The sequence below is a fragment of the Heterobasidion irregulare genome, assembly GCF_000320585.1.
Source record: "Heterobasidion irregulare TC 32-1 unplaced genomic scaffold scaffold_07, whole genome shotgun sequence".
Taxonomy (NCBI): Eukaryota; Fungi; Basidiomycota; class Agaricomycetes; order Russulales; family Bondarzewiaceae; genus Heterobasidion; species Heterobasidion irregulare.
The window spans coordinates 2,126,563-2,149,478 of record NW_009258203.1 but is presented as its reverse complement, the minus strand read 5'-3'; the positions used below and the strand labels follow the sequence as shown (position 1 = coordinate 2,149,478).

The 22,916-nt window shown below is 49.0% G+C and overlaps 10 protein-coding genes across 10 annotated transcripts; 4 read left to right on the top strand and 6 right to left on the bottom strand.

Annotated features, from left to right (window-relative positions):
* Positions 1-2,126: 2,126 nt before the first annotated feature.
* Positions 2,127-2,489, bottom strand: HETIRDRAFT_322539 (uncharacterized protein; the record flags this gene model as incomplete). Its single annotated transcript, XM_009550385.1, has 2 exons — positions 2,127-2,303; positions 2,367-2,489. The coding sequence occupies 2 exons, from the start codon at positions 2,487-2,489 to the stop codon at positions 2,127-2,129; spliced, it is 300 nt and encodes a 99-aa protein (XP_009548680.1).
* A 532-nt stretch (positions 2,490-3,021) lies between these two features.
* On the bottom strand, positions 3,022-3,379 carry HETIRDRAFT_322514 (uncharacterized protein; the record flags this gene model as incomplete). Its single annotated transcript, XM_009550384.1, has 2 exons — positions 3,022-3,248; positions 3,304-3,379. The coding sequence occupies 2 exons, from the start codon at positions 3,377-3,379 to the stop codon at positions 3,022-3,024; spliced, it is 303 nt and encodes a 100-aa protein (XP_009548679.1).
* Positions 3,380-3,850: 471 nt separating this feature from the next.
* Positions 3,851-4,143, top strand: HETIRDRAFT_419734 (uncharacterized protein; the record flags this gene model as incomplete). The annotated part of the gene is made up of 2 exons (XM_009550383.1): positions 3,851-4,004; positions 4,064-4,143. 2 exons carry the CDS (start codon positions 3,851-3,853, stop codon positions 4,141-4,143), a joined length of 234 nt encoding a protein of 77 aa, XP_009548678.1.
* A 1,223-nt stretch (positions 4,144-5,366) lies between these two features.
* On the bottom strand, positions 5,367-5,982 carry HETIRDRAFT_171351 (uncharacterized protein; the record flags this gene model as incomplete). Its single annotated transcript, XM_009550382.1, has 2 exons — positions 5,367-5,831; positions 5,887-5,982. The coding sequence occupies 2 exons, from the start codon at positions 5,980-5,982 to the stop codon at positions 5,367-5,369; spliced, it is 561 nt and encodes a 186-aa protein (XP_009548677.1).
* Positions 5,983-6,981: 999 nt separating this feature from the next.
* On the bottom strand, positions 6,982-9,527 carry HETIRDRAFT_386615 (uncharacterized protein; the record flags this gene model as incomplete). The annotated part of the gene is made up of 8 exons (XM_009550381.1): positions 6,982-7,822; positions 7,877-8,013; positions 8,068-8,143; positions 8,192-8,839; positions 8,902-9,035; positions 9,091-9,166; positions 9,218-9,417; positions 9,476-9,527. The coding sequence occupies 8 exons, from the start codon at positions 9,525-9,527 to the stop codon at positions 7,061-7,063; spliced, it is 2,085 nt and encodes a 694-aa protein (XP_009548676.1). The 3' UTR covers positions 6,982-7,060.
* Positions 9,528-10,227: 700 nt separating this feature from the next.
* Positions 10,228-10,803, bottom strand: HETIRDRAFT_453123 (uncharacterized protein; the record flags this gene model as incomplete). The annotated part of the gene is made up of 1 exon (XM_009550380.1): positions 10,228-10,803. The coding sequence occupies one exon, from the start codon at positions 10,801-10,803 to the stop codon at positions 10,228-10,230; it is 576 nt and encodes a 191-aa protein (XP_009548675.1).
* A 4,136-nt stretch (positions 10,804-14,939) lies between these two features.
* Positions 14,940-15,158, top strand: HETIRDRAFT_321803 (uncharacterized protein; the record flags this gene model as incomplete). The annotated part of the gene is made up of 1 exon (XM_009550379.1): positions 14,940-15,158. A coding segment is annotated over one exon (219 nt), but the record flags the coding sequence as incomplete, so codon positions are not given.
* A 1,046-nt stretch (positions 15,159-16,204) lies between these two features.
* HETIRDRAFT_322785 (uncharacterized protein) lies at positions 16,205-16,513 on the bottom strand (the record flags this gene model as incomplete). The annotated part of the gene is made up of 1 exon (XM_009550378.1): positions 16,205-16,513. A coding segment is annotated over one exon (309 nt), but the record flags the coding sequence as incomplete, so codon positions are not given.
* Positions 16,514-16,520: 7 nt separating this feature from the next.
* On the top strand, positions 16,521-18,326 carry HETIRDRAFT_428415 (uncharacterized protein; the record flags this gene model as incomplete). The annotated part of the gene is made up of 6 exons (XM_009550377.1): positions 16,521-16,640; positions 16,743-17,047; positions 17,096-17,439; positions 17,488-17,646; positions 17,776-17,930; positions 18,024-18,326. 6 exons carry the CDS (start codon positions 16,521-16,523, stop codon positions 18,324-18,326), a joined length of 1,386 nt encoding a protein of 461 aa, XP_009548672.1.
* Positions 18,327-18,371: 45 nt separating this feature from the next.
* Positions 18,372-18,737, top strand: HETIRDRAFT_171353 (uncharacterized protein; the record flags this gene model as incomplete). The annotated part of the gene is made up of 1 exon (XM_009550376.1): positions 18,372-18,737. One exon carries the CDS (start codon positions 18,372-18,374, stop codon positions 18,735-18,737), a length of 366 nt encoding a protein of 121 aa, XP_009548671.1.
* Between the last annotated feature and the right edge of the window lie 4,179 nt (positions 18,738-22,916).

Here is a 22,916-nt window from a genome sequence, read left to right as displayed (position 1 = left end):
TCCGGCGTGCAGAAACATCTTTCCCCACAGATATTCCATGTTGATGATGAAGAAGGTCTGCAAATGACCTAGAAGTAAACTACAAGGCAGCGCAGGGCGCCTTAATAACATCCGAAACGATGTAAAACTACTGGCGTCCGTAACGACGTAAAACTAGGTATCGTCCGCAACGACGATAAACTACGGAACGTCCGGCAAGACGTTTAAACTGCTATCGTGGATATATCTCGCAACCCGACAAATATATCAGCTGTGGTCTTAATGTCCATTCGTGCAAGCGAACGGGCCGATCCGGAGAAGGAGTCAGACTCCTCCTTACTCTTCACGGCACCCTTCAAGTCTAATTCTCTTCACATCCTTGCCTCAAACCCAATACGCATAGTGAATCAAACAAACTCTGGACGTCGAACTAACTCACCGGAGATGAGCCCACCGTATGGGGGCGATACTGCTTGGGATTTATGGCTGCAACCTCACCGGAGATGAGCTCACCGTATGGGAGCGATACTGCTTGGGACGTTAAGATGGTAGTCTGGGGAAGTAGGCCTAAGCCTTTGTAAAGCGATCAACCTACTTGCCCGTGGACGCCATCCTCTGAACGCCAAGAGGAACAACAAAAATCACGAGGATAACGACTATCCTGGAAACACTAAGGTTTGGCCCTCGGAGAAGGAAGAAGAAGAACCTGATGACACGAATCGGAACCCACATGCTAGAGTTTCTATTCATCCACACACCACTCGCATTCATACGCCTTTCTTGATGCTGTTCCAGAGGAGGCTGGAAGTAAGACCGCGATGGAATTGCCGCGGCAAGATCAATCCTTACGGGTGAAGGAAGAACATCCTAGTGGCCCAGGGCTTGGATACCCCTGCGTTATGGCCGAGAAACAAACAGCTCAACGGAGATGGAAAACTCCTAGAGGATCAAACGACGTAAGTCGGTCTTCCTCCCAGAAAACGAAGTCATGTCCCGGAAGTCGCATCCGGAGACCGTTTTGGATCAAGAAAGCAAATCGTATATGGAGTGGCGATGAAGCGCACAGCGCTGTCCTACCAGGCGAATAGGACGTAGAAAGGGGGTATTGTTATGATCACGTTCTGTCGGGCCTTAACGGCGGTCTATTCCGACACGATCATCACAAATATCAAGTGGCCTCACAAGGTGAGGCGTACAAACAAGGTACAGATAGTAACCTTGGTCATCCACTCCCAACGGATCACCTTATCGTTGGTCGAGTATCACGGGCCTATTGCGTAGCGGGCATGGAACGCCGCCTTACAAACTACTCACACATCGGGCATTGAGCTCCTAGTCTTTCCTGGCCGGAAGGAGACTAACGGAGAAACACAAGAGTAGTCGTTATTGAGAGAGAACGACTTAGAGTATACCTACGGATACATATATGGTATTCTCACGCCCTATTTCCTAAAGTAGTATAAAAGGCCCATAGAGTAGGCTGAGGTTCTTCAGTCTATTCTCTTCGTTCTACTGCAGTCTTCCTACTGCAGCCTTCACTCTCCTGTATCTTCACATACAGGAACCTTCGTTCTTAGGCAGTCTTCCTACTGTCTACCATTGCTACATCGCAATACACTCCTGGCTCCTGTGCTACACGTACAGCCGAGACCATCGTTCGACACATCCTCCATGAGTGACCTAGGGAAGAACCTCCTACTCTTGGGGTTACCGAACGAGCAGTTCGTAACAGTATGCTCCGGACATCAGGAAAACAGCAAATTACTTTTTGGAACTTACAGGGCTTGTGCAAGACTGTAAGTTCCAAAAAGTGGCCTAAGCTTCCAAGAAGATCCTACTTAGATAGGTAGATTCACCTCTTAGAAAAGTTCGATAAGTGGAATCCCTCCTTAGAAAAGTCCAGGTGACTTGTCTAAGGCAGGTTAAAAGTCATAAAAGTGTCATAAAAAGCCATATAAGCAGCACACAAAAGGTGTTCAAGATGCTTCACACCGATATGAATTCCAAATTTCCAAAAAATATTTATTTATTGGCTGTAGTTTAACTAAGGCTTGTCTATGGTAACTATGGATATGAACTTCAGAAAACTTAATAAATGCATGACGTCGCAGTGCCCACAGCCCACCCACATCGCTCCCCGCAAATGCCTAGCTGATTGCCAGGCAGATGAACTTGTGGCCCGCAAGCACGTCTGGCACCACTGCCGCCTGCACCGCCAGCAAGCCAAAGTTGAGCACTGGCGGCAGCCCAAAGATCATCCCTGCCATGAGCTCGTCCATATACGCACGCATGCTGCACCGCGCGAGCTCGAAGTAAACAATCAGCTGTGGGCCCACTACCACATGCATGAGTGAGGGGCCATGGCAAAAGGCGCGCTCAGTGCTTACCTCATGAAAATAGTCGAATTCTTCGGGCATGATAACACCGCCCATCCACGTGCGCCCCTTCAGGTGCTTCCCAGGTCCCAGCCACATTGCCGTAATATTCATCTCTGTACCACAACCGCACATCAGCCTTTGCCCCACAACCCAAAAACAGTATCCACGCGGCACGCACCCCATCTTATCCACCACCTCCTGCGTGATCTGCTGCCCGCCTTCCTCGCAGCGCTGCGCATCGGGGTACACGACCTCCATCATGAACGTGCACACCACCGCCTGGAAGCGCCGGTGCCCCGCACTGTAGTACGGGCTGCTGTACCTGTCCACGAGCCATGTTGGCTCTGTGTATGGCACCCACACATGACCAGTGTCATGCCTGCGAGTGAACCGATCCGCAGCTATGCGTATGCCAGGCAGCACAGCCCGAAGAACGCCTCCGTCGCACCCTTGCTAGCTGCACCATGGGTCGCATGCGCACGCAAGTGTGTGTGTGGGGGCAGAGGGGTCAGTGAGACTCTGGTGTGCAGTGCGCCATGGCGGGCATAGGTTGTGACGTACCTATGGTCGAGGCGAGCAGGACGCTGGCCCCCCCTGGGTGTAGGTTCGTGAATTTCGAGAGGTCGTACACCATGGTGTCTATAACAACCCACTGCACCGCTTTTCAGTGCACATCCAGCCCAGCCCATCCATTCATTCCGCAGACGTACCAGGTCACCCTCCTTGTTATGCTGCAATACACACGAGTCGACTGTGACATGGCGATCCATGGTCGCTGCACTATCACCCGGCCTGGTATGTCCTGAACATTGTGGCCTGCAATGGCGCCTTCCAGCTCGTAGTGCTTGGTTTCGGCAGAGCTCATATGGTTATCGTACAACGTGATGGTTCCTATCAACAACGTCAGCTTGAGAAAATAACTGAGGTGAATGAAGAGAAACAATACCTGGCTTGTCGAAGCTCGACTTGCCCACCAAGCTCCCTGCACTCTTCCTCAAGCTCAATGTAAGCGTTTTGGGCATGTGCCTCCAACAGCGCGATCTCCGTGTTCCTTGCCTCGAGCGTGGCGTTTGTCTTGCTCTCGCCGGCCTTGTTTGCCTCAAGAGTGGAGGTCCTTCATCAAAGACTCCTCATTGTCAAAGCAGGACTGCAAGTCATGGAGCCGCACCTTGCCGTTGCTTCACCATCTCAATGTCAGCAGCAGCATGTGCGACTGCGCGCTCGAGGCCTTGTATTTGGGTGTCTGCTCACTCAAGAGCTGTGACGGCAGCGTTCACATGGAGTGGTGGTGAGAGACAAGCTGAGACAAGTGAAAACCCGGAGAGGCCGCGTGTCGATGAGGTAATTAAGTGAGGCAGAGTGTGTACATAAGCGTGCATGCTTACCGGCTGTCCACTATTGGAGCTTGAAGTCGGAAGTCGAGCATTACACTGATTGCTGTCTCACAACACCTCTCAGGTGTGTTCGCAAAAGACACCTTCAGCGAGCTCAACATGCACTTCCTCTATCGCACCATCTCCATGTTCTCCCTCCTCAGCAGGCTCAACCAACTCAACCGGGACAAGACCATCGTGTACCTCATGCAAAGCAGGAGCTTTGATGGTGGGTTCAGGAGCATTGCTGGCGCGGAGACTCACATCATGCAAGGTGTGGTGTGCCTCGTTTCCATTGTCCTTCTGACCTGACACTGACCCAACCGGACCCAGTGCACACAGTGTTCATGTGTACGGCTGTGCTCGCAATCCTGGATGGGCTCGTCATCATCAATCTGCCCACACTAGGGTGATGGCTTGTTAAATGACAGACACCGAGCAGTGGAATAGATGGGCTGTATGTACTAACGTGCACACATGGTCCATTCCTTCAACCATAACATCAACTGTCTCCAAGATGAGTGGAGCTCAACTCCCTCTTGGACATGATGATTGAAATCCACGAAACACTGAGTGGTGTCCCAGTATGATCCTGCCTCCCTACCCTGAACCTTCATTCCTCATCTAACAGAGATGCCAGCCCTCAGATCTCACTATCAGCTACCGCCTCCGAGCAAGCCACTCACCAGTAAGAGCTCGGTGCCATTGTCTGCGAAAAATTGAGTCTCAGGCAGATGGCATATGTGATGGTGTCCAAACATTGGGCAGAAGATATCATGTTTAAACTACTTTTTCCACTTGTTACAATTTAAGGACTTTTCTCCTCTTTTCTTGACTTTTTTGCTTGCTTGTCTTTTGAATGGACTTGTTGGACTTTTATACTATTCAACTCACAAAGGGCAAATTTCTCTAAGTCTTTAAGTTGGTCAAAAAGCTGATAAGAATGAATAAGTGCAGAAAAGTTCAGAAAAGTTAGCTAAGTAATCTGCCCTTTTCCTGATGGAATGGAGCTGCCTAGCATATGATGCTTGGACCGTTGGATAGACCGACCCTGCAGGGTCCCAACAGGTCAAGTCATAACATATTCTTACCTTAACTAATAGTGGGAAGGATATACCAGCCTAACTGGACACCTACAATAATGCAACAGATACTGTCCAATTGTTTCTCCAGATCTCATCGAAAGACCATGGGTATCCATTCTTGTTTCTAAATTACATTTTTCTCTTAAAACTTGCAGACAAAAATCATTGTTATATTCATCTCTAGCTAGCACTGAGCAAGCTCGCGGCCACAAGTCTTTACATGGGGGTCAAAGAGATATCGCATCATCACAATTGCGATCGCGGAGTTGGAGACATTCCGGCGGCCGCCTCCTCACCGGCGCTATCAGCTAAACATCTAGAAATAGAACCCTGGTGGTATTGAAAACAGCGGGAACTGAAATACTAGTGAATAACGCTACAAGCAGAGGAACTAAGGTAACCAATAACTGTAATAGCATACAGAAACAGTACACCAAAAAAATGGCCAAGACTTGTCACAACACCGACGCCCAAAACATAACAATAGAGAAATGTGATCAAGAGTATATGCATATGCAGCATATCTTGTCACCTTTTGCGCGGGTTTCACGTCACAATCCAATCTCCGTTCGCGGCCTCTTTGTTGGACGAGACGTCGACGACTCAGGTTTGGACGTTGGGAGCGGTTGTGGCATGTCTGGCGCAAAATGTACAGGAACCTTTGTATCGACCCATGAGCCGTATATCCTCTGAATGTCTTTGATAATTTGAACGGCGCGTTTCCCGTCAACGCCCAACACATCAACGATGGCATCCCTGACGTGCGTTGGGATTGACTCCATGCCATACAGCTTTTCTACTGCGTTGGCAATCACGAAATGAGGTAAAACATGTGAGTAGAGAGGAGGAAGCGTGTCGAAAGGATACTTGTGAGCTGAGAATTCTGTCTCGGCTGCAGGGAAAATATCAGGATAAGGTCCCTCGACAACAACAGGTCGATTGTATCGAATGATATTGGTGAGCTTATCCCTCAACGGAATTAAGCGATATTTAAAAACTCGTTGTGAACCGTAGGTCTTTGAATAGCGTCAGCCACGAAACAAAGAAAAATTGACCATGAAGACAACAGACCTTCATAATATCTTCAGCGGCACTGGTGGGTGAAGCCTCTAACAGTCGTACACGATCGTGAAACATATCAATGATATCCAACGTAGGCAGAATCATCAAGGCGTTCTCGTCGAATAAGTCATGCCACCTTGGGTCAACTGCATTCGAAACGTTGACGGTGAGCCTGCATAGGAAGGATATTCTCATCAAGGATGCTCACGAAAAACTAAATTCGTAGGTTCGTCCACATGCAATGAGTTGTGAGGAAAGCCTAGGACCCATTCAAGAACAGTCAACTATTAAAGGAATACTTAAATCTTGTCAAAATGCAGGAGGAACTGATTGAGACTTGCCCAAAGCTCCTTTGCTCGTGTACGCTGTGGAAGCAAGTGGCACACATCCACTTTCGATTGTGGCTTCACCTCCCGTGTAATCAAACATTGCCCGTTGTTCGGGTCTCTAAGTTCAGCCTGGCGCTTGGCTTCCTCCTTTGCACCTACGGATTCTCCGTCCCCTTTCCTAGACGGGTATAGCGAACGTGCCGAGCGTCGTTTTGAAAGTCCTGTTGGTGGTTGATAAGTCGAGTCCTTCCGTTCGTTGGGTGTGATCGTGGGACCCGGAGGATCATCAGCCGTGCGCATCGAGATATCAGACGTGATGGATGGATGCCTTGGCCTCTGCATGGGGAGAGAGTCTGTGCGCAGACGAGTTCTGTATCTAGTTTGTCCTAGAGGCACAAGAACTTGTGATCGGATTTGAGAGGGCGGTGGCATGGTGGATGAGTGTGCTGATACATTGCTGTTGCTAGGACAGTCAGTGTAGAATGAGGGAGAAGAGAGAGAGGGGAAAATGATATTAGATTTTGGGGACATGACGAGGATAAGGTGAAAAGGAGAGTAACTGGGCTGGGGAGCATGAAGCGCGTTGAAATGAGAGTGAAGGAATGTTTATACCAAAGCGATTGTCCACTTCGCCACCAAGGCCACATTCGTGATGGCGTGGACATGAATAATTATGAACACCTCAGAAACAATGGCCTTCGGGACAAGCCGTTCTTCAACGGGGCCACTTGCGGCAATAATTCAGTGGCAATTAGTGGCATGAAGGCCGATCATGGACAAGCTTTACCTTACAATTTGGCTGACTAGACTTGATATTGGTACAAAGAATACACGTCCCCAGAAGTGTCCAAAATCTATGTTAATCTACGGCGTACCCTGCGGTACTTCTCAACTTGTCCGTCGTTTGAAACGCAAGAGGCCCATCCACCAGATTTCTTCACGTCACTGATGCACCGTGCGACCCAATTCCTTATGAAGAGGTCGATTTCGCCTTCAGACATGGGATCAATGTCCGAGCTTGGGTCTTCGATACCAGCTCGTGAGGAGAAGATGTGCCTTGCATCTCGACTCGAGTCAGAGGAAGTCGAGGTATCGAACCTAGCTGCAGTGAGGCTAGGGCATGAACGAATGCCCACATGCACCTCAGAACTGTATAGATCATCAAGTATAAGATCATCATGTGGGCCTCTACGCCGTTTTCTTGAAGAGCCATTTGTCAGCGCAAGGAAATCAGAACAAGTCGCAGAATCAGGCTCTAGACACCGTGTGGGACAAGGATCCCGTGTCGATGAGACAAAGCCGGCGGGAAGGGTAGACTCTGTCCAGGCTTCATAAGACTGCGATATGGCGGAGATGGCGAATTTCCCCTGTTCTGGCGGCACTCTGTAAGTACGAGCTATACTCTCGACGACTAGGTTATAGTTTAGGTTTGTCAACGAAAGAAGCAAGGGGCCTGCATGGCATGCGACAAAGTGAGGCTTCAGTTTCGAGACAATGGGCGGCAGGGTATAGAACGGATATGTGGAGTATACGTCGCCTGCCGGGTTGTCAGCGTATGAGGCATCTTTATGAAGTGGGATGACGCGATATTCGAAGGTATCCTCTCCCTCGTAGAGCTGTAGGTTTTGATTTTAAGTTCAAAAAACGAGCCAATGGCGAGAAGCACGTACATCCTCAATTGAAGAAGAGACGCTATCCATATCGAGCGCAACATCGACCCAGCGTTTCCATAACTGCTCCATGATTTTCATCGAAGGCATCAACGTACAGTCACCAGATTCAAACAATTTGCGCCAGTCTTCCCTCACTGAAGATACCAAATTCCAGTGACAAGCGAGACAAGACAGAAAACCACACTCACAATAAACGGTGTTCTCGACGGTATCCAGTTGTATTGAATTGGATCTCATTCCCCAAGACCATTCGAGATGTGATAGCTACAACCTATTTCAGCGCATAGTATTTAGGACCAGATGTTTACGAACCAAATAGTGATCGATGCCTTGACGGTCGTGCAGCATATAGTACTGACGGATTGTCGATTCTGGTACAGAATCTCCCGTGATAAAGCATTTTGTGAAGGAGGGAATAGGCTCTGCTTCTGAAAGGTCTGCAGTAAATCCAGCTGCAGTATGACTTCGACATGAAATGATGTTCAGATGCGCATCAGAAGTATCTGGGTCATCAACATCATCATCAGAGTATCTGAGTCGATTTCTTGAAGGGCCAGATGGACACGGGAGGGCATCAGGGCAGGCTGTGGTGTCAGTCTCCAGGCGCCGGGCAAAGCGAATAGTCCGTGGAGAAGAGACGAATTTGACGGGGGTGGATGAATTTTTCCAGGCTCCATAAGACTGGGCTATCGCGGAGATAGCGAATTTTCCCTGTTCTAACGATACTCCGTATATGCGAGATATACTCTTGGCTGACAAGTCATAGTGTATGGACGACAAAGGGAGCAGTAGGGGGCCCGCGTGACATGCGACAAAGTGAGGCTTCAGCTTTGAGACAATAGGCGGCAGGGTGTAGAACGGATATATGGAGGATACGTCGCCTGTCGGGTTTCCGGCGAATGAGGCATCTTTATGAAGTGGGATGACGTGATATTCGAAAGTATCCTCTCCCTCGTAGAGCTAAAGGTTTTGATTAGAGAATGAATGATCAATACGACCGGTCAATGTAGGAAACCACGTACATCTTCGATTGAGGACACGCTGTCAAGATCGAGCGGAACGTCAAACCAGCGATTCCATAACTTCTCCATGATTTCCATCGAAGGCATCAGTGTACAGTCACCGGATTCAAACAATTCCAGCCAATCTTGACCCACTAGGCATGCCTATTCTCAGTGGCAAGCTAAACGAGCTATGGAAACCACACGCACGGTAAAGAGTGTTCTCATTGGTATCCACTTCCATCGAATCGTATTTCATACCCCAAGACCATTCTAGATGTGACAGCTACAGCATATCTCAGCGCAACATGCAGTTCAGAGATAGACAGAGACTGACTAAAGGGTGATTGATCCATTGACGTTCGTGGAGCATATGATACCGATGAATTGTCGATTCTAGGACAGAATCTCCCGTGATTTGACATTTTGGCGATGCTAGAATAGGCTCTTCTATGATTTGTGGAACAAATGGAGTATGCTCTTCTTCTGGAGATTCTGGGACGTCCATAGTTGGGGATAAGGATCGTTTCATTCGATCTAACGTCTGTATGTTCAGGCCGTGTGCAAGAGAATCAATACCAGCAAGCGAACTGACCACGTAGGGGCTGTGTGAAGCGTGAGATGAGCTTCTGGAATGACAGGTACATTTTCGTGAATCTGCAGAGTAGAAGATGGGCAAGGCTTTCAGCCGCGAAAGCTTGAACTAGTCACTATTGGTGTTGTTGAAGCGTTTGTGCCACTGCCATATAGGCACGTGAAGCACCTGACCCTCGTCACGCGCTTCCTCGCGTGTCCCTTCAAGATCGTCGAGTGCCTGCTCACGTCTGAATAGCCCAGAGGATGATTGTTCCTTGACTTTAGCATCAAATAATCTCACTTGCGATGGCACCGTTGTAAAATTGTGGGGGAAAAAAATCCTGAAGAGCGAGGTCTTGTATCAAGAATCGGCTTTAAGGGAGGCTGATTGTGTTTGAAACCTTAGAGTAGACCGAACATGTTGACTCGAGAAAAAGTATATACAAGTTGATAACAATAGCGCTACTGGCATCTACGTGCATGCGTGACTGGCACATTTGTTTACCGGTACATCTGCCCTTAGTGGTGGCAGCGTGCTTGAAGAATGTCGATCATATCTTGAATCTAACATAAATCGATAGGATTTTATGCTTTCAATGAGACTGCAGGATGATAGAGTATAGTCCGCCATTCTGTTTGATAACCTCGAACACCAACTCTCCTATCTCAGCGCCAGCCCAATACGAAGTCACGAATCAATCTATACGCCGAGTGCTAGGACTAACAAGCTGAACAAACGAGATTGTCTAGAAGTCATAAGAACCGCACATATCACTTCTTTCTCAACCTTTTCGAAGAACGCGCGTCGTCAACGTCGACGTCCAATTCTCCATGATCATACACAGCCCTTTGCTGATAATAACAAGATAAGAAGTCAATCTCGTCCGGGCTACGGCCCCTGCTTCGTTCAGGAATCAGAGCATTGACGCTCGCTTCGTTGTCTAAGTTGTCTTCGTCGTTCGAGGGTTTCTCGCGATAGGTTTCATCGTCTGAGGTTTCGTAGACTGAGGTTTCGTTGGCGGAAATTTCGTTGGCGGAAATTTCGTTGGCTGAGCCTTCGCTCAAGGTTTCGTTGTCCGATTCGTCGGCTGAATCCTCGGGTTGATGACTAAAATGCTCGAGAACAATGGCATCGCGCCAGGAGCAATATAACTGCACGATATCCTCAAGATATGCGGTCGCTTCCTCAGAGTTTAACCCGAAAGCTCTGCGGACAAATTTGACCAGATGCTTCTCCAATTTTTGGAGTTTCTCCAACTTGGCACCAGTGTTAACGATGACGAAATGAGGCAGCACATGTGAGATGAGGGGCGGAAGTGTGTTGCACGGGTGACTGTGCCGCTGCATTTTGGTTTGGGCAGCAGACCTTTTTGTTCTGCCTCGACAATTCAACCTACAAATGCAGGTCATATTAGTCGCTAAACAGATCATGCGATATTCAAAGAATATTTGTTGCCCGTCAACGTAGAAAGACGAGCAGTAAGTCATGATGATCGCAAAAGAATCAACAATGACCGACTTCGACGATGTCTGGCAAGTCATCCGGAGAGAAGGAGAGACGGGCTACGAGCTGCGCAACAAGATTAGGGCAAGGGAGCATCGCCCATATGCTGGCATCGAAAAGTCGATGCAGGTTTGGGTCCACTAGAGCGGCACGTCAAGACCAAATGCATATGGAGAGCAGATGCAACGTACAGAAAAACAAGTTCCACAGCTCATCCACGTGCAGCGTCATATATCCTTGGCTCCACATCCATTCCAGCCGCATCAACTTTGAAGTGGTGAGATGCATATTCGAGAACTATGACCATGATACTTACCAGGACTCTGTTCCTTCTCTCTTTTTGCGCCAGCAGGTGGCAGGCGTCCACGGTCGATTCGGGCGAGAAATTGAGGGTGAGAAGGCATTTTCCTCCATGGGGATCCTCCACCCGTGCATGCTTCTTAGCCTCGTCACTGGCGCCTTCAGGGATAATGTTTACGGGAAGCGTAGATGGAATATTGTGTATTGCGGCGGAAGGGTTTCCTAGGTAGGGTATACGTTGGATCGTGTGAGGACTCGGTTTCCTCGTCCAGCGATTCAACCGACTCTTCTGTGTCTGAAACTTCCACTCCCATGATCTCATACGCCGCATCATCCGGTTGGCCCAGAGCGGTTTGATTTGACGACGAAGGCGGGCCAGTCACCTCAGGATATGGTCTACGTCTCTTTTGACCCTTATGCAGAAATGAACGATTCATGAAGTGCGAGGTGGCCGCGCCGGAAACTGTAAAGGACGGAAAGCCACGTAATCGAGACCGCCAAGGCGCCGATCCGGTAGCTGATGCCTCTGAGTGCGAAACACACCCAAGAAACACCCCTACAAGTGCAGGTAGGCAGGAGCTGGTTCTAGTATGCAAGGAACTATAAGCTGTGCAACAACCAACAAGGGAGCGTACTAACAGTGTTTGGAGTGTAGTGAACAAACAACTCCAAAATCAAAATATTCGGTCAGTAGGTTGGTTGGTTGGTTGGTTGGTTGGTTGGTTGGTTGGTTGGTTGGTTGGTAGGTCGGTCGGTCAGTCGGTCGGTTGGTAGGTTGGTAGATCAGTAGGTTGGTCGGTTGGTAGGTTGGTCGGTTGGTAGGTTGGTAGGTCAGTTGGTCGGTGTTTGATCAGGATTTGATCGGGATGCAAAGGGAAAGGAATGGGTGCAAGGCCACACTGGACACTGGCAGGGGATGACAAACTAGATGAGAGGGAGAGAGTAAGACGACGAGGGCTCTGACAGAGGGCTGTGATCAAATGCAACAACACAAACAAAGGGGAAAACTGTGAACAAGGATCGGAATGCAATAGCTCAAAGTCTTATGAACACAAGCGCACAAATGGAATCAGAACAAGGGGGGAGTCAAAGCTGCTGTATTGCAAGGCCATAGGTGCCCTTTTATAGTAAGTCCGAACAGGTACAAGATAAGGAGATCGGCAGAGGCATAGAGCAATCGGAAATGTGTGCCAAGAGTGATCAAAGGTAAAGAAGATAAGGAAGTGATGTTGCAAACACTATAAAATAAGAAGCAATAACTCTAAAGTCTAAATAAGTGGGAAGATTGCCAAGGTGAGTGCACATGGACCTGGAGATAGGAACCACATGCCACATGGGTAAACCATTTAGAAACTTGGGAGCTCTGAAGATAATGAAGGATAGGTCAACAGAAGGCATAAGGACAATAAGAAATAGAAAGACAGATCTGTTCTGAGTCAACAAAGTGTTCAGCCACCTCTGATTTGGGACACCAAAGCCGACTGAATGTGCCGACCATGTGAAGTGTACCGAACCGATTGGCGATCAGCTGCGACAGTCTGTGGAGAGCCCCTACTGCTGAGAGTGATGACAGATGTATCGGATGACTGTGAACAGCTCCGAATGACTGTGCAGAGGTCTAAATGGAAAGTCAGCACCTGGAAAATCGCTGAGATCGCTGAACAGGTTGGGATTGGTTGGTCTTAAGTGTGCGGAACGGTCAAAGAGTACTGAAAAGCTGTGAAAAGTGGGGTATTGGTGCTTAGAGCATACCCATGCTCATCAACGTACCACGTCCTGGAGAACATTCCGTGCCTGTATCAAATCCAAGAAGGCCTCTGCACACGGTCGTGGAACGCCCTCCTCCAAGACAACAAGAGGTTTATACAGTGCCTAGTCATCCCTCAACCTCCTCCTCTTACCAGGTACAAAACATTCCCGTATCCCAGGGTGGTACTGACGAGGAGGAGCCACCCATCTATTGAAGGAACAAGGGAAGGAGGATTCGAGGAACCCAGGCAACTCTCCGATGTGGAACAACTGTTGGCCAGGGTATTTGACACTGGCCTAGAACGCCTCCTACTGGTACTCAATTTCGTGCGGACAAGGGACAGGATAACCGAAGTAGCCGCCAAACTTGCCATACTGATTCAGAGACTCAAACAAATTGCTCTTGGACTTGATCCAAGCTCAATGTGTGGGACGCTCTAGATGATCCCAGAAACTATGATAACGCAGACCCCTACCCCTACTATTGACCCAATGAAGGGGGCGACGGTTATCAATGACTTTACAATTATTAGTGGGTATAGACAAGGGCAAGAAAGGGGGTAAGGAAGTAGAGGAACTCCTTACCCAGGAGCATCTGAAATAGGGTCCGAAATGACCTAAAACTAGTTCATCCACAATGATGTGAAACTAGGTTTTGCCCACAATGATGTGAAACTAGGGTTTGTCCGCAACAACGTAAAACTAGGTTTGTCCCTCATGACGTTAAACTATATGCCCTTATCTGAAAGAGATGTTAAACTACTGCACGTCCAGAATGACATCTAAATTATCGGACCTGTATGTTTTGAAACTGTGAAGGCAGGGGAAGTACCTGACCACCAGTTCATGTTTCTGAGATGGCAGAACCATGGTCACACAAGCGGGCATAATTCCATGTACAACCTATGGCGGAACTCTTTCATATCCTCGCTGTCAAGGAGAAATCTAACAGATGCACTGAGTGTCCTATTTGGATCCTCAGTTTTACAGGGTTTTTTCCGCATTAGGGAACCCTCTACATGACAAATCTCTACTTGTGTATTAGGTGTCAACAAGCCGGCTCTTTGTCTTGGTACAATGAAGATGCTCGTACATAATTGGTGCAAGTCCAAGGCCAAGAACATTATGATGCATAACCATAACTCGTTAAGTGAACCCTCACAGTCAAGGTCTGACTAGTGTTTGGACATCCCACTTTGGATCTCCAGTTTTACAGGATCGTTTCCGCATTAGGGAATCCTAACTGCTGACGCATGAGATAAGTAGAGTCCGGGCTACCTCTACTTAACACGCTTCCTCCAAGGAATGTGAGGCCACAAAATACATCCGGAACAATGTAAAACTACCAAAGGCTTGGTCCGAAATGACTATAAACTACTAAGGTCCGCAATGACATTAAACTAGTCCTTGTCCGCAATGATGGAAAGCTACCCACGTCCAAAATGACAACTAAACTATTGACAACCCAAGGAGCGTGGTTGTATTCTGGTGAAGCGCGGATTTTTCGGGAAGATCCGCATTGCAGAACCCTGCCTATAAGTGGTTGGAGCACTTTTGATGTTCACTTGCTTTTCAGTAAAAGAACATCAGATCATCTTGGTTCAAATCCAAGCAAGAGGCCTGGGGATGAAGAAGAGCACGCATCTCTTCACGGCGTGCCCAGTCTAGTCTTAGAGTCGAAGTACAAGAGATTCTGCTCCAAGACCTAGTCAGGAGGCAACTAGGACATGTGCCTCGAGTCAAAAATCTAGTTGGAAGGGACTAGATCACATGACTCCCTTTGGCTTGCATAGTGGAAGAACAACAGGAGTTGACCACTCATCTGGGAAAGTCTATTCTGCGCGCATCCAAAAAGACGTTAAACTACCATCCCTCTGTTCTAGGGATCATAGGATGTCATCTAAAGTTATGAGATAGCATCACGTCCGCTAATGAGCATGCATCCACACTAGGGTCTGAGGGAGATATTTGGGAAACTTTGGGGAGATACCGAACAGCGCTAGACAAGTACCGAAGACGCCGACTATTACCAAACACGGTCGGTCCCTACCCGACCAACAACAAGCCACCGAAGGACATTTGGCAGCACTTGGGTCAGTTCGCCCACACTTCACGTACTTACCATGACTGCATAGGAGTGTTACGATAGATGTTTACAAGATCGGAGCTAATATTCCGTATCGGCCGATGTCCTCCATAAGTCGGTTGGTCCTTATTGCTTATCTTCCCGACTTCCACATGGTCGGTCAAACATGATCTTGCACCATTACTTGGCTACCCTGGTCATACAATATGTCTTCTTTATGTTCATTGGTTCTCCAACGCCTGTTCCGGCTACCTACACTCAGGCGACGGATCCCGAATGTTTGGGATTTCGCCATCGCTGATTAACTTCTACCTTGTCACCTTTGGAACCCATATGGACATCTCACCTACCTTCTTATCTTCTCTAATTGCTAAGGCTTGGCGCCCATTCAACATCTACTCTCATTTCTTGTTTAATATTTTACTTAGGGGCTCTGTTTACTATAAAAACCTACATACACCTCTGGAATAAACCAGCTTTCGCACCCCACCATTCAGAGCTCATTTGCACTTGTCTCAACCACTGAAATTATCTCCATCAACTTCCGAAAACTTGTCATCCTCGTCGTTTGGCCTCGTTCGTGTTCGTACTCATCTCTTCGCTTGTACCCCTCATCCTCTCTTGTATATTGTCAGAGTCCTGTGTGGCTCTTGAAGCACATAGTTGTCAGTCACGGCACTGCTTTCTTGTTACCGGCCGCATCGCCGGCACGACCGACCGGGCGTTTGGTCGGTGTTCGGCGCAGTCCCAAAACCGTTCGGGCGCTATAATCTCACACTCCCTGTTGCTTCTCAGTATGCCTTCCCTTTCCAAAGTCATCACTAACAATTCCTTGTGTATTAGATACTAGCTCCAGCACCCCTGCATTAGAGGTTGTTTTGGTGTTGTGCTTGGCACTTAGAGCCACCTATAGTGTATCATTTTGGAGCCCACCGCGAAGGGTTAGTATTCAAAATTACCTCAAGGAATCTACGTCGCTCGTCCCAACCAACAGTGGAGCGCGAAGAATGACAAACAGTTATCGACAGCTTCAATACTCAGGAAACATCTGCCAACCAAAGTTTGTTCGGAGACGCCAATATAGTCCTGGAGCATCTATCCCACCATCACTATCTTGATCTTGAATCCTTGCCATTGCTCTTGCCGCCACCCGACTCCACTTTCTTCTTAACCCCACCTTCATCGCTGAACCGATCGCTACTCCCGCCGATTTCCCCCATCCTTGACCTTGCACTCTTAGAACAATCACCCCCGTCTCCTATACCATCTCTCCACAACTCCATCTCTCTGTTAATCCCATGCAGCCCCATCTTCTGGACACCGACCATCCGACTAACTTCGCTAGAACGCTCCTTCGAACCAGCGACTCCATCACCGATCACCTTAGCAAACAATACCTTCTCCCCCACCTTTGACTTTCACACTATGGTGACCCCATCCATGCCCACTCGTGGAGATCGAACGGCTCCAACCTTTGACCCCCATCAACCCCACGAATTGAGCCGATATTTTGCCAATCTTGACTTCCACTTCGTTTGGTCTGTGGTAGAAGATGAGCAGGAAAGGAAGAAACACGCTTGCTGATTCCTGGACGTTGACACTTACGAGCTTTGGGAATCGCTCACCACTTTCACTGACACCACGAAGACATTCAAGGAGTTCTGTGAAGAAGTCTACAGACTGTACCCCGGATTGGAGGAAGAGCACAAATGGTCGGTATCAGATATGGACAAGCTAGTCAGCGAAACGAGCAGGGTTGGCATCTTGTCTCTCAGCGAACTCGGCAACTATCATCGGCAATTCCTGGCGATCACGGTATTCCTCCTCAGCAAGGCACAAATCTTGGTCGCCGAACAAGGACGCGCCTTCGCTAAAGGATTCCAACCGGAGCTATGGGCAAGAATCTCTCAACGTCTACAACTCAAGTTCCCCGATCATTTCCCAGACGACCCGTACAACCTCTAGGACATCCACAATGCAGCCCGATTTGTCTTGCACAGCACCACGTCCGCCTACAGTACGACCTCTACCAATGTCTCTCGAGCAGCCCCTGTCACGCCGCCCACCAACGCAATCAAAGCCAAAGACCTGGCAACCATGTTCGAACAACTCACCGACACTTTTGTCAAGGCCATCGCAGCTCAGGGGACGTCCAGGCCAGCCAATCGACCATCTCGACAGCCAGGACAAGGAGGCGACAACTGCATGTTCTGCGGCAGTCCCGAACATTTCATGCGTGCCTGTCCAGAGGTCACCAAATACATTCGGATTGGCAAATGCAAGAGGAATATCGAGGGGAAGGTTGTATTGTCAAGTGGGGCATTCGTACCCAGAGAAATCACAGGTAGTAACCTGAAGGACCGAGTTGACGAATAGCATTGCAGGAATCCAGGACAGTTGGCGACTGGACAGATGATGTTCACGGTAAATGCAGCACCGACTCACCCCTCATTTCTGGATGTCACCCCGACTTACCAACTCACCAACGTCCAGCGAACCGCAAGCCTTGAACGCGAACTATTTGCGCTCCGAACGCGGGGCAGGAAGGCACGTAAAATGGCGCAGACAGGACGTTCGGCACTTTCTCCTTCACTGGCTCCCAAACAACGAGCAAGGACTGAAACTCCCAAACCTAAACCCCGACCGACGACCCCAACTCAGTGACCGCCCCCGGTACCAGCCAAGGACGATGCTCCGATCCACCCATACACCAAAGCCCAGGACGCCACTTATGCACCACCGCACGAGTGCAACATGGGAGCCCCAGCAAAGATACCATCGGCAAAAAAGGATGCGCCAGCCTACAAGACTACGGCGCCGATCTATGATGAGAAGGTAGCCGCCGAGGTCTACAACAGGGCGATGGCCACTTAGGTGACACTTATACAGCACGAACTACTCTCCCTCTCCACAGAAGTCCATTTGCAGGTCAGGGAAGCCACATCAGCGCACCAATCACCTACCAAAGACGCCAGCAATGTTTGGACCTTCTACCAAGATGCTGATCTACCCTACGCCATCGACAATCTCAAACCACCGACTCGACCGACCGTCTCCTCCTTTGTCAATGTCCTGCACCAGCCTGAAACACCTCCACCTGGTGCGATCATCATCCCTGACACGTACGAAACATATCTGAAGAGTCTACAGCCTGGTCAGGTTCCTCAGCTGTTGATAGTCGCTAAAGAATCTTCAGCCCTAAGGTCCATTGTTCCCCTCGTTGATCACTAACAGGAAGTTGAATGCATCATCGACCCAGGTTCACAAGTCATCGCTATGTCAGAAGGCATTTGCAACAAACTGGCGCTCATCTACGACCCCGAAATCGTCCTCAATATGCAGTCGGCAAATGGCGAAATCGACCGATCCTTGGGACTTGCACGCAACGTCCCATTCCTCATCAGTGACATCACCTTGTACCTCCAAGTCCACATCATTCAGAACCCAGCCTACGACGTTCTCCTCGGTCAGCCCTTTGACATCCTCACCGAAAGTATCGTCAAGAATTATTCAAACGAAGACCAGACAATCACCATCAGTGACCTGAACACGGGACAACAAGCCACCATTCCAACGATCAGACAAGGACCCCCTCAAGTCCTTCACCAAAGACAAGCAGGTTTTTGCGATTTGATGAATTGATCCGAGATCAAGGAGAAGTTGCACTGATCATTTCCACTGATCATGATACCCCTAATTTCCCAATTATCGAAGCGTCCTCAGATTTCCATTCTCCATCTCCCTCTCGTCATGATCTTTGTCTCAAGTATATTATGGCCTCCAATTTGGGGCCCGAAAATCATCTCAAAAACAATCTCGATTCCGATATGTCGTCCTTATTTTCCTCAGTCGTCCCCGGTTCTTTCCATTCCACTAATATCACCGACCCAGTCGCCATCTTTGCTGCCAAGCGCAAGTGCAAACCGGTCGCACAGAAAACGCAACCAATCTTAACCGACCTCCCCAAAAAGTTCCGAATCATTTGGAACATCCTTGGTGACCCTCTCACTACCCTTCCAACGCCGACACCAAACCCCCCACCCTTCACGCTGACTGGCAGATACACAGCCAAATGATGCGACCTCATCGACAAAGTCCACTCGGATGACTTTCTTTGGCCCGCCGAACAACAGCTCATGCACCATTTCATGTGTCTACAAGAGATGGGATTCGCCTGGGACGATTCAGAACGTGGACGTTTCTGCAAAGAATTCTTTCCTCCAGTCAATATGCCGGTGGTCGAACACAAGCCCTGGGTTCAGTGCAACATTCTGATTCCACCAGGCATCTACGACGAGGTGTGCCGACTTATCAAGACCAAGATCGCTGCTGGAGTCTATGAGCCGTCAAATTCTTCCTACCGATCATGCTAGTTTACAGTCATCAAGAAGATGAATAGCACCTCCACTGGCACCAAACTCCGAATCGTTCACAGCCTCGAACCCCTGAACGCCGTCACCATCTAGCATTCAGGTGTGCCCCCATATACCAATCAGATCGCTGAACAGTTTGCAGCTCGCGCTTGTGGCAGCATTCTGGATCTCTATGTCGGCTATGACAAAGGAGGGCTCGCCAAATCATCTCGCGACTTCACCACGTTCCAGACCCCATTTGGTGCCCACCGACTCGTCACCCTGCCCATGAGATGGACAAATTTGGTCCCGATCTTCCATGACAATGTCACCCACATCCTCCAGCCAGAAATTCCAGACACCACCATTCCTTTCATTGACAATGTTCCAATTCGGGGCCCGCCGACTCGATACAAACTTCCAAACGGGGGCTTCGAGACACATCCCAACAACCCCGGCATACGACGATTTGTGTGGGAACACTTTCAAGGCCTCAATTGGGTGGTCCAGCAAATGAAGTACAGCGGAGGAACATTTTCGGGACACAAGGCGACACTCTGTGCAGCCAAAATCACGGTGGTTGGCCATTGCTGCACGTACAAAGGAAGATTACCCAACGAGTCGAGGGTAGAGTCAATTATGAAGTGGGGACCTTGCAGGGATCTCTCGGACGTTCGGGCATTTCTGGGGACAATTGGTGTCGTTCAGATCTTCATTCGGAATTTTGCACACCGGGCGCATGCACTGACTATGTTAACGCGCAAAGATTTTCCATTTGTGTTTGGCCCAGACCAGATAGCAGCCCAAGACGATCTCCGGTCAGCACTGCTCGAATCGCCAGCCCTTCGACCAATCGACTATGGGTTGGCAGCCAATGTCATCCTTGCTGTCGATACCTCACAAATCACGGTCGGCTTCCACCTCTGCCAATGTGCACTCGACAATCCATGGGTCTGGTACTATGCCCGATTCGGCTCCATCACCCTTAATGACCACGAATCGCGATTCTCCCAGCCGAAGCTCAAACTCTACGGTCTCTTTCACGCACTCCGATCACTCAAAATGTATCTCATCGGCGTTCGGAACCTGATAGTCGAAGTAGACACACGCTACATCAAGGGCATGCTCACTAACCCGGACCTCAAACCCAGCGCTAGCATCAATCAGTGGATCGTCTCCATCCTCACCTTCCATTTCACACTCGTCCACGTCCCCGGCACCTCTCATGGCCCTGATGGACTCTCCCGGCGACCACCACAACCCACCAATCGACCCGAACCTGAAGACAACTTTGACGGCTGGATCAACAATCTCTATGGCTTCCTCCATCAGATCAACAATACGTTCCCCACCGCCATCTCAACTTCGACCACTGCCATCTTCACCTCCTCACTCGTAGGCGACCCCCCGACCCATACCAACTCCGATGACGAAGGCCTGACTATCAACTATTCGGATATCCCAAGATTCCAAAAAGTGTTGGAAGCGGAAGAATGCCTATAGTCGGTCTGCGACTGGCACCGAACATTGGTTCGGCCCCCCTCTCTCTCCGACTCCGAATATGCCACCTTCCTACGATATTGCACTGAGTTCTTTATCATAGCCGACAAGCTATGGAGAAAAGACTCGCACGGGCAACACAAAATTGTTGCAGCCCCTTCGAGTTGGATCACAATTCTCACCACTGCCCATGACGACGTTGCTCACAAGGGATTCTACGCCATGACCGCTTTGATTGCCGAACGCTTCTGGTGGCCACACATGAGGCAAGATATTTCTTGGTTCGTTTGGAAATGTCACCTTTGCCAGATTTGCCAGACTCGCAATGTCCTCATTCCCCTGACCGTCGCCTCGCCCACACCACTCTTCGCAAAGATGTATATGGATACCATGCACATGCCGACCACCGGCGGTTTCAAGTATCTCATTCAAGGCCGCTGTTTGGTATCACACTCAGCACCACTTCCTTGTTGGTCACTTCCCACAGATTGCCTCGACTTCCTTCTCCATGCTCCTTCCATACAATGGCTGTCCAGTATCAGCAAGATAATTAGTCCAGTCTCAAAGAACACCCTCCTCATGAGGATCAAGGTGATGACAAGCAGCATATGCATCATGTGCAGCAGAGTAAAGACACTGCACACAATTGTGAAGAGTTTGATAAGGGACACCATGTTTCTTTGCAACCTTGGGAAGGCTAAGGCTGTTCTTTCTTAGTTCATTGATGGCTGCTTGGATTTGCTCTTCAGTATACTGGATGCATGGTTTATGCTTGTTGCATAGGATGCTGGGAGGCTTGTGTTGGCCTGTGGTGTGGCTGAAGAGGGGAAACAGTTTGGGGGACAATGTTTAGACACGACTTGTTGGGATGCCAGCTGGTTGCTGGTAGAGCTATGTGCAGAGAATGAATTTGCACTCCCCTTCTTTGATGCTCCATGCCCGAATGTCATGCTTGATACCTTGTATTTTCATATGAGTGCAACAACACACTGTGCGTTTTCTTCACATACCGGAACAAATATATATGGGCTACACTAGACTACATAAAAAAAATGGATCATCAGGATCCTTCCTCACATGCTCCAACTCATCCGAGGCGTGACATTGTGTTAGGACCGTGTCCTAACACGTGCTTGGCACATGAACAGAAGGGAAGGTCAGGTGCTTCCTCGGACTTGAACTATTAATGACTAGGACTGTGACTTGACACGCGTCTAGGCATGTGACTCAGGACACGGTCATGAGCTACGCACATGACTCGGACTTGGACTGTTTACCATTTACATGCTGATGCATGAACGCTTACATACTATGATCTCCTTTCTGCTGTGGTTACTAACGTCGATCGTGATCGAGTTCTATTTGATATTGCTGCGGACAGACATTTGATATACTTACTATATATGGTTACATCGAAGAGCCGCGGAGTATGAACAATGACTGCAGCTTACATGCGTCGATCATTGATGGTACTTAGCATTTAGAAGCACGGAACATATGTCCGTCTCGCCCTAAATAGCCCTGTACTATATATAGGAGAGCTGAGCTTCTTAGAAGCCTCAGCTCGTTCACTTTGTATACATCTTGATCTCAGCACTGCGCCCGGCGTTTGGCTACCTTCAGCTCACGCTTCGCGATCTCTGTCAGATCTAAAAGAACCATACTCAGTCTGACGACGCACTGGATTCGTCTCATTGCTCTTATCATTCTCTACCGCCTGCAACCTATCAAGGACTCGCCGCATATCAAGTCATCCGTTGGGATCCCTCCGAAGTTATCTGTTGTATTGGAGAGGACTTGTTCGTACCAGACGAACACCGCCACGTGATCAATCAGCATCTCCTTCGACTCTTCGAGGAGAAAATCAATACAGACCAGCCTTTCTTGGAACAAGCCCAAAGACGAGCCGTCGTCTTTATTTGTTGGGCCGTCACAATCAGCTTTAGCCCAGGGAACCCCTCTTAGTGCA